This window comes from Calonectris borealis, chromosome 6 (genome assembly GCF_964195595.1).
Source record: "Calonectris borealis chromosome 6, bCalBor7.hap1.2, whole genome shotgun sequence".
NCBI lineage: Eukaryota > Metazoa > Chordata > Aves > Procellariiformes > Procellariidae > Calonectris > Calonectris borealis.
The window spans coordinates 28723457-28733988 of NC_134317.1; the positions used below are offsets into that span (position 1 = coordinate 28723457).

The 10532-nt window shown below is 41.6% G+C and overlaps 1 protein-coding gene across 1 annotated transcript; it reads left to right on the forward strand.

Annotated features, from left to right (window-relative positions):
• Nucleotides 1–1994: 1994 nt before the first annotated feature.
• CTLA4 (cytotoxic T-lymphocyte associated protein 4) lies at nt 1995–6177 on the forward strand. Its single transcript, XM_075153965.1, has 4 exons — nt 1995–2161; nt 3384–3734; nt 4210–4319; nt 5239–6177. Exons 1-4 carry the CDS (start codon nt 2104–2106, stop codon nt 5335–5337), a joined length of 618 nt encoding a protein of 205 aa, XP_075010066.1. The 5' UTR covers nt 1995–2103; the 3' UTR covers nt 5338–6177.
• Nucleotides 6178–10532: the final 4355 nt, after the last annotated feature.

Sequence of the window (10532 nt, forward strand, 5' to 3'; positions counted from 1 at the left end):
GATCTCTGTTTTACTGCATCATCCATCTGCTACCTGCATACGTTAACTCAAGATCCAAAGTCTGATTAGGAAGGATAGAGTGCACCATAGCATGGTGATGTGAAGCTGTGAAGACAGAGGCGACTTCAACAGACTCCACAGGGAGACATATTGTGCCTTCCTTAGAAGAGCAGTCATCAGAACATGAGGCTTTTAAGGAGGAACAAGGATAAAAAGTAAAAAGGGGTTGATCTGAAAAGGCACCCTGAGAACAAAACAGCCAGGAAACAAGATGAGTACCACTGGAAACAATGTTTGCCAGAGCAGTCTCAATTGCCAGAGAGAGCAACGCCAGAGCGCTACCTCTTACTCCAGCTGTATAAGATACCGTGGATATGCGGGGCAGTGAGCACTGAGTTTTACATGGCAATCCTTTGCAAGTGTTTAGTGGTTAATTGCACCATCAATTTGCAGTCTCAATCAATTATCAGGAGATGACATTATGGTTGCTGAGGCTCAAATGCATCATTTGTTTAACTGTATACAAAATCCAAGCCCCAAAAATACATAGGACAAATAATTTGGTTACTACTCTGGATATGAAAATGTCAGGCATAACCTGGTAATTTCATGCCATACATCTCACTGATATTCTGGTACACGATGTTGCAATAGCATTTATTTAATATTAAATTTAATATTAAAATTTATTTAAGCTTGTCTAACCAGTAATACAATATGGGCCTGACTCATTATTAGGGTGCCATTTTTCATTTTCCCGTAGCCATATTTTTATTTATCATCAGTTCTGTTTTGAATGCTGGTTAAGATCACACTGACTATGAACCTGTCATTATAAACAATTGTTGCATCACCTAAGTATGGAAGCAGTAAATTTATTTATATCATTAGGTATTTATGTGATTTCAAGATCAAATATTTATCCTGTATCTTTGGATTGGGCAGGCTACTGTTCAAGAACTAATGCTGTTAGTTTTTCTAGGTCATAGTCCAAAAGTAGGTCTTTGCAATCTACTATATCTTCACATATAAATGATGAAGCACCTTCTAAAAGAACTTCTCAAAGTGTGGGGAAAAAAAGAATGATGACCTTCAGTGTAACTGAAGTGTAACTTCATTTTTATGAAATTCTCAGGCAATGATTCATGGATATGACAGTCTATCACATAAAAAAGCAAAATGATTTTCAGACCTTACATGACTTTTAAAAGGCCAATGGGTGAAAACTGTTTCACTGAGATTTGAAATGACGCAGGTGCTCTAAGCAGAGATAGCAATAATCAAAGCTCCTGCAGTGTTTTTCATCTGTTGATCTCAAGGTACTTAAACAGTAAAGTCCGTAGGTAGGGAAAGTACTGTATAGATGTGGAAGTCATTAGCTATAAACCTAGATAGATAATTTTTTCTTGGAAACAGAAAAGCCTAAAGAAGCTGGGTTATGATTCAAGTCACATTGCTGATATGAAAAGATGAAGTCATTGCAAGTGTAATCAGTATTTTGAAGGGGCCATCAATTTTTAAACATCAAAAGCACTAACATTAAAGCAAGCAAAGAAATTGGGGGCGGAGGGAAGTCCTCCATAAAAAAGCTAGCTCGCACTAATTCACTGTGCCACATTAGGCAGAGGTATAGTTCTGTGTGTGTTGTCCTAGTAGGAAATACCTGATGATGGCTAAAATATTGAGTGCTATGATTGTGCAAGCTGGCAGCACCAAAGGGCCTGAACTGCTCTATTGGATGATTACCTCTCCTCCCCCAATTCTTAAAGCAGAATGGATGGCAGTTTCAGATTGAATATATATTTTCCATCTGCTGAATAGTTGTTTTTGTTCATGCTGTTTGAGGTTAACTGTGCACGTACTAATCAAACCCACTACTTCCTTTCTCGTAAAACCAAAACAAAGCTTCATATTACTTTCAGGTACAGCATCTGGGATCAAAGCTATATATATACACACTGACTCTGTGTGGGTTCAAACATTTCGAAGATTCAGTATCCTGAAAGGTGTTGCCTTTTTTCCAGTCCTGAGAGTTCCAGTTTGTCTTAAAGTCTGAAGGCATCAGCCATCTTCAGCCCTTTCAGCATCTGTCCCAGCACAGGAATGCTCTCAATATTGGTCACCGTGGGCTTTCTCTGCACAGCCACTGCCATTGCTGAAGGTGGGTAGATGAAGGAGGCAAGGTAGCTGGGGGTGTCTACATTTTCTCGGTTTCACATCTTTGCAGGAGATGGACTGGGTACAACAAGGAGAGGGAGATGACATGGGACCCCTCCATAGGACAGTCTGGGAACAAGGTTTTGGAGCACTGCAAGGTATCTGGAAAACCAGACACAGACTTTAGAGCAGTAGCATCTGCAGCGATGCTGGGCAGGATTCAGAGTAGCTCAAGAAGGAAGAAAGATTTTGACAAACCAGGCCCTATGAGTGAAGTTGTTGGCAGCTGATAACATGGATATAGAAGTTTGAATGGATGGAGAAATTCTACTCCTCTTCATCCCAAATTCTTCCACTGCAGAACTGAAGAAGATAAGCCCTGCCCCAAAATGGACTGATATAAAATGAAACTGAACAAATAATAATAGGTCTTCACAGCTTATTAAAGCAAGTGTCAGTGCCTTCCCATTGTGTAGCAGGGTAGAGTATAAAAGTTGTATAAAGCAGCCAGTGGGGATGTTCAAGGTACACTAGTTTCCCTTTAAGATTTGTAATGATTTTTTGCAGTATGTTTATTAGGCTTTGCTGTATGTTGCTATACTGTGGCTTGGGGTATATACTGTTGCTGTACTGTGGCTTGGGAATAGCTGGTTAAAAATGAGGAGCAAAAAGATCAGAAACAAAAATATCCAAACAGGTTTTCCATTCAGTTTTGCTGTTACCCTAATGGTTCTGTTCCATGTTCCACACAAGATGTCAACCTGTTTGTTTCTAAATGTGAACATGCTTATTTCTACCAGGCAGAAATTGTGGTTTAAATGCCTAATTTTAAATTTCAAATTTCAGCTTTACCATCTGAAGTCTATTTTTTTGCTTTCTTATGTACATTAAAAAGTTTGTGTTGAGGAAAACTGAAGCATGCAGGTCATTGCTCCAGTAAGTGGGCCAAATTAGCTACTATTTAAGCAACAAGTAATTGCTGAGATTTATAATATCATTTATAGTAATCAAAGCACTCCTTGAGCTTTTTAAAGTATATTAATGCAGTGCCTATGTGAATTGTGGTCTTGGAGTCCTTTTTTTTGGAAGGATTTGACAGAGATTTCTAGGAATTACCCATGCATAATAGGAGGTGGTAGGATTCCCTTCCTATTGTGCAGTTTTCAAGTAAATGATTGCAGACCATTTCTTGACAGTTCACTTACCATCACGCTCTTTACTTACAGTAATGGAAGTGACTCAGCCAGCAATGGTGCTGGCCAACAGGCAAGGAGTCGCCAGCTTGGTGTGTAAATACAAGCACATTGGGAATGCAAAGGAAATTCGAGTGACTCTGCTTAAACAGACAGGTGACCGGTTCACTGAAATTTGTGCTTCAACCTACACAATGGAGTTTAAAATGTTCAGTGTGGAAGAGGTCATTCAGTGTCATGTTAGCCCTAGCCGAAACAATGTGACCCTCACCCTCACTGGCCTGCAAGCTAATGATACTGGTCTTTACGTCTGCAAGATGGAACGGATGTACCCTCCACCCTATTTTATGAACAAGGGAAATGGGACGCATCTCTACGTCATTGGTAAGCCAAGCAGCTTTACAGTACTGTGATATTCCCAGGTTAAGGGAGTTGCTATTATGTCTCAGAGGTCTTCAAAGTTCTGTTTGTAAGAAGTGAGGCTGAACACTGATTCAAGCTCTGAGAATCGGGATTAGCTCGTATTCCTTTCAGGTCTCCCTGCTCAGGCCTAAAGCAGGCATAGTCATAGCCATGCAATGTATTTAGCAATGTTTGGATGTTTGACAGCATAAGCAATACCATATAGTGTACATGTATGTCTAGGCAGTTAGATATATAAGTGCAGAAACAGCGGAGAGTAAGGTGTATGTTCTTCTACAGATAAAGCCTATTTTCACTGGAAGTTGAGTGGGCAGATACTCAGAGTTCAGTCCTGGTAGTATCCTGGGATAGCACATGCTAGGCTGACTTATTGACTCTAGGGGCTTCCTTATGAGGCTTATGTGTGACATGACTTGTATGATATCATATGTTTTAGATCCAGAACCTTGTCCAGACACTGCCATATATCTCTGGGTATTAGGAACTACTGCCTCAGGATTTTTTCTTTACAGTATCATCATCTCAGCCATTCTCATGGGCAAAGCGGTAAGTCCCATCAACTCAGCCCCATCCTGCTAGTAATACCCCTTTGTGTGAGAGGACAAGGAGAGAGAAATAAGAACAGGGAAGAACACTGGGATCAAACGCACTGAGATGCTCCTTTTTACTGGTGCAATGCTGTTACAATAATGCAAAATAAGACAACTTGCTGGAGCTGCCATTTAGATCTGTTTATGGCTCATTTGTGTTGCCAGGGTACCATCAGCTGGACTGACCCTTGGCTTAGATTTGGGTGCTTAGAACAGGTTGGAGTCCTGGATGCTTCTCGGATCAAAGGCAACAGTCTTCACGTGTACTCTGATTTCACAATTGATTCATACAAAATCCCAGGATTTGATTTTTCTTTTTCTCACCACTCACCTCTGTGCAAAGCAAATTTAGAGAGGCTTCCCCTTGTGATGGGGGGGAATTGTAACTTACAGCATTTTTAACTTCACAGCTAGAAATGTCTGCACAAAGACAAAATGTAAGCCTGAGTTGTCTCTTTCCAAGGAGGTCTGGAGTACTCACAGTCTGTTAGAAATAAACCCTATGCCAAAGCTTAAAGCCAAACAGTATCCCTGTCCCGTATTTTTCAATCCGCCCTTGTCCCTAGGAGTTAAATGAAACTGTCCGGTGTGAACACTCCTAGTTTTGAACCAACACTGAACTCTGCAGCAGGAGCACCTTCAAAGGGCTAAATGAATGGCAGGACTCTTTTTTTTTGCTAAATGGCCCCTGTAACTCCTGATTCTCCCTCAAATGGTCTCAACGGATTTTCTACAAAGAGAGGTGACAGGGAAAGGTGTCTAGAATACCTTCTACTCAGTAAAGGCAGAACATCCATCACTTTTCTCTAAAATGTGCTGGTCAATCATTATGCTGTGATCACTTGTTTATTTTACTGTCTTCCCATATTTTATAGATAAAGAGAAGACGATGTCTCACTACTGGGGTCTATGTGAAAATGCCTTCTGAAAAGCTAGAGAAAAAAGTGATTCCATTCCACATCACTGTTAACTGAAACAAGGAAAGAGAGAAACCATTTCCTAGCTGGGATGGAGAGTCTACTAATTCACTTAAGTTAAAGAAATAATAAAATTAATTGTCGTATTACAAAGGTGTACGGGAAGGAGAGAGAATATTCTTTGTAACTTCTATGGCTTGGAGGAGAATAAATAGTTTATGCATTAATATTTCAAGGTTAACCCTGTCACATAAAAATGGCCTCATTAGGCCATTGATTCTTTGAGTTGTATTGTACCAATATGTAATCTATATATATACATATATATATATGTATAGCATTAAGAGCTATTGCTGTTGCAGCTGATCATCTTACTGTCAAATTTCACCATGTCTACTGATCAACTGAAATCCAAACACTATGATGACAGAGGCTTGTGTGTCATTGGCTAATCCTATAGGTCTGAGGCAGAAGAGCACACTAATGTACAAAGGAATGTTGGCTTGTTTCCCTGCATTGCTATTTATTGGTCCCATTTCTGGCATTAGTGCTCTGCACTTCCACAGAGGCATCACTGTAGGCTGGCACTAATGACACTGCTGCTCTAAAAGCCTGATCTCAGCTCCTTTCACTGGCATTGTGTCCCAGCAGTGCCGTGCTGGGGTTCTGAGCCAGTGCTGACAGCTCGGTTGAAGAGAAAGGCTGCCCAGCAGGAGCCCTCTTAGGCTGTTGCTGCGAGGATGTTCCAGCTCTGCTGGGGCCTTGTGTTTTACAAATGCTAAATTAGCATCTATCCAAAAGGCAGAAGTATGTTGCTGTGTTTATCTGAGTCTATTTTCCATGAAAATACCAATAGTGTATAATCTTGTTTATTAGTTATGTACCATTCAATAAAAACCTTGAAGCTTTGCCCAAATTCAAGTTCGTTTCTTATTCACCATTCTCAGAAGAAACAGGAAGTGGCTACATGTTAGAAAGCAGTGATGACAAGATGAACCTTTCCCCTCTGACCCTGTGTTTTGCCCTTCTGAGGGAACCTGTGTGCTCATGCCAACACTTACTTTCTCAGCATTCCTCCCCAGGGGGCCACCACTAAAATCTGTCAAGTCTTCTATTTGTCTAGTTAGAGCTGCTGTGATGTGGTTCAGAGACGCTACCCATCACCTTTTCACTTCCAGCAAAGTTACTTGCAGAAGGTAGCTGTAACGACTTTGACAGCATCTCCTGTACACGTTTATACAAAAAGCAAGTCCTACTTTCAAATCCTGTTTTTCTTTGCACCTCTCTGACACTCTAACTCACTAAATGCTAGCCGACAAACAAAGCTGCTGGAGTTCAAAACAATTTCAGCATTCTCAGCTACTACCTACTACTTTGACTCTTTGCTATCAAAATTTCACCTTGCAACCCAAAAACTTGGCAGCATGTGTCTCTGTTTCACAGCTGTGAATCCATCTTCTTAGCTCTGTAACTGTGAACCCAAACCCCACAGCCCTCTATGCCATGTTCCTGCAGTGGCAGCAGCTCCCAGAACACCAAATCTCATTGCTCTTTTGGTTCGCTTTTCCCCTCTTGCCCCTTCTTCTGGCACCACCTCCACCTGTACAATAAAACATTCACATTCTCAATTTGCCAATGTTTGCAGGTGCTAACTGCTTTCTCAGTGTTGACCTACAATTGCAGTGCATTAAGTAAAAGTAGCATCTGATGACATATCCTTTTTCTGAAGGCATTTTAGTATTCAGACATCAATCTGGGGTTTTTCCTCTAATTTTCCACTAACTTGGTGTTTTGGGGATAAAAATTGGTCAAAGATTACACATCTGATGTCACTGCAAAATTACTGAATTTCTGCCTATTCAAATGCAGCCTCCTCAGAGAAATGTGTTTCATGATTGGTGAAAATAGATTTGACCTACATATCCACTTGCACAAGCTGTAAAGTCTTCCAATAAATTCAGCCTGACAAAGCACGAATAATTATCCAGGGCAATTTTTCTCCACCCAGCAAGTAATAGCTCAGATATCCCCTGAATCATGTGTCTGACTCCTAATCAGGAATCAACTGTTTCTTCTTTTTCTTTTCCTTGACAATTCCTATACACTGGGAGCAAGAACTTAGTTTTCTTAAGCAATCTAAAAGCAGCTCAAGAAAATTATTTTCTAAGTTTATCCCTCCTGGGTGAAGAGATGCTTTGGACCAGTATCAACTTCAGGACCTCTGGTCATAGCTGGCTGTCACTGTAGAACCTGTGCATATTCCAATTCACCTTCATTTCTGGCAGCTAAGTTGACCTTCGGTTAGGCCTTCTGCATCCACCTGGACTAATCCCTCTTAGTATATAAGCACTTCCTTGAGACATTCAGCCTGTAATGGCCAGTGAAGAATTCTGCCCTAAATAAGCTGCAGGTTGCTAAATTACCTGAATAGTGAAGGTTATGGGAGAGCAGAGCAGAAACAATCATCTCACATATGGCAATAGCAATATTTTGTGTTTGCTCCTGCACTTAAATAATTCCTGGTATGATGTTTATTAATTATCCTATTTGAAATTACTTTGCCCAAATTCTCTCGCTGTTCTGAACTTCTCTTCATCCTCAGTAGCTACTTTTTCCAACCTTCTCTTATTTCTGCAGTGCTTTATTTTCTCTGGCTTTCCTTACCACTGAGGCAGCCTTTCTTGAGCTAAACGTTACATAAGTACGCATTATCGTTTTTGTTCTAAGCCAGGTTCCCCTTTTGAATTTTCTGGCAGGGTAATAGGTGCACTCAGATCAGCAGATGCGGCAGTGAAGACCAAAGTGGGATTTCAGTTCAGATTTTATTGACAATGATACTCTCGTAATTTATATCTGGCACTACAGAGATGAGTGGAGCCTAAGTGCCTGCAGAGATGATATTTATACCTATTTCCATATGGTCCATATAGCAGCTAGTTCTGAAGAGTGCAGAGCCCAGACCTCAGGGAATTTCCATTCCCTTGATGTCCTGTGCTGCCCTCCAGGACCTCGAGCTCTGTGCTTTTCCCTGATACTTGGAGAGCATCTTGCCACAATCAGCACTCAAAAAAATGTGAGATATGCAAGTCAGATATAGTTTTATATCAGATCACAGCAGTATCAATATGAAAGGTGCAAACTCTAGGTCAGAGTACATCCCAGAAAATGCAATAAAGAGAAAATCCAGACTCTTTCTGGGAAGAATGTGAAAAGCAAAGGTGAAAGGATTTGGTCTTAGAACTCTGCTCATTAGAACAGGGAGTTTAAAAAAATAACTGAGTATCTTACCTGGACAGCCAAATGATGAGACCATACTGCTTGGTGAGGTTCAGGAAGAGTCTCTTTTGATGTGCCCTTCACCCAGCCGGGACATATGTTGGCCTGTTTGTGAAACAGAGATAGTGAGTTTCTGGCTGCATCTGAGTGGGCATACTTGTCTGCATCAAAGACAATAGTATATGCAAACACCACCCCCCACTCCCCAATATTCTACCTTCATTTTCATCCACTTTTTTACCTGAAGTATTTTTCTCCTTGCCATTTTCACTTATCAGAATCCTAGCTGATACAAAACAACATGTGACAGAAGTCTCCCACCTGGCTACTCTATGAGTAGGCAATGAGTATAGAATCATAGAATCATAGAATCATTAAGGTTGGAAAAGACCTCTAAGATCATCGAGTCCAACCGTCAACCCAACACCACCATGCCCACTAAACCATGTCCCTAAGTGCCTCATCTACACGTCTTTTAAATACTGCCAGGGATGGAGACTCAACCACTTCCCTGGGCAGCCTGTTCCAAGGCTTGACCATTCTTTCAGTAAAGAAATTTTTCCTAATGTCCAATCTAAACCTCCCTTGGTGCAATTTGAGGCCATTTCCTCTCGTCCTATCGCTTGTTACTTGGGAGAAGAGTCCGACCCCCACCTCACTACAACCTCCTCACGCTCCAGCACCTCAATGTCCTTCTTGTAGTGAGGGGCCCAAAACTGAACACAGGATTCGAGGTGCAGCCTCACCAGTGCCGAGTACAGGGGCACGATCACCTCCCTGCTCCTGCTGGCCACACTATTTCTGATACAGGCCAGGATGCTGTTGGCCTTCTGGGCTGATGTTCAGCCGGCTGTCTACCAGCACTCCCAGGTCCTTTTCTGCCAGGCAGCTTTCCAGCCATTCTTCCCCAAGCCTGTAGGGTTGCATGGGGTTGTGACCCAAGTGCAGGACCCGGCACTTGGCCTTGTTAAACCTAGACTCATAGAATCATAGAATCATTAAGGTTGGAAAAGACCTCTAAGATCATCGAGTCCAACCATCAACTCAACACCACGATGCCTACTAAACCATGTCCCTAAGCGCCTCATCTACATCTACCTCATACAGTTGGCCTCGGCCCATCGATCCAGCCTGTCCAGGTCCCTCTGTAGAACCCAATTTGGTGTCATCTGCTCATCTGTCATTTTAGCATTAGAGATTTGCCTGTGGAATATTAAGATTCCCCACTCTTTGGAGGAATATGTGAATCTGAACTCACTACTCAGTCAGGCCTTGAGGTCTGTAGGGAAAATCCATTCATCCTGTTTTCCACAGATCTTTACCAAATTAAAAAAAAAATCAAAGACCCCTAGGCTATGCAAGAACAGACTTTCGCTGACCTGTTCCTATCCTTCCTAACCTCCTGACCTTTGCTCAAGATTCCCCTGGGCCTAATTTCTTGTTTTTCAATAACCAACATTTGCGTTGGCCAGGTAACTCTTAACTGGTTTGATACAATTCCTGTCTGAGTACTGACTTCAAGCTTTGCAGCTCCAAAGAGTATGAGTATGTGTATGAGGGGCTGAGGTGAGATTTGGAGGCAAAGTACATTGGAAGGTAAGATACGACTGGCTTCTTTCTTTCGTTAGACAAAAGCTATTGCTGGGGAGTAAGCTCTGAAAAATAAACCAGAAAATGCATCAGCTTTCCCTGTGATGGGAACAGTCTGAACCATGACTAAAGAGCTCTGCCTCTAGGAGAGGCATAAATAGGAATCAGATGATGTAGCCATGAGTTATATCATGAAATCCAAACCAAAGAAGGCTGGTGCATAGCAGATGGTTTTATGCATTACTAAAAACAATTTATTCTTGACATTTGTAAACTGCATGCTTGCTTGAACATATAAATGGTACTTTGAGCTAGCTTCTATCACAGCTAGGCTGTGGGGCCTCCACAGTCCCTGGGAGGGTAACGTAAATTTTGAATGCAGGCTT

Excerpts from the sequence above, each read along its gene's own strand:
- CTLA4 (XM_075153965.1), top strand. The coding sequence starts at position 2,104 with ATGCTCTCAATATTGGTCACCGTGGGCTTTCTCTGCACAGCCACTGCC. Across the intron at positions 3,735-4,209 it reads GACGCATCTCTACGTCATTG|ATCCAGAACCTTGTCCAGAC; the intron begins GTAAGCCAAGCA and ends CATATGTTTTAG. Across the intron at positions 4,320-5,238 it reads CCATTCTCATGGGCAAAGCG|ATAAAGAGAAGACGATGTCT; the intron begins GTAAGTCCCATC and ends CATATTTTATAG.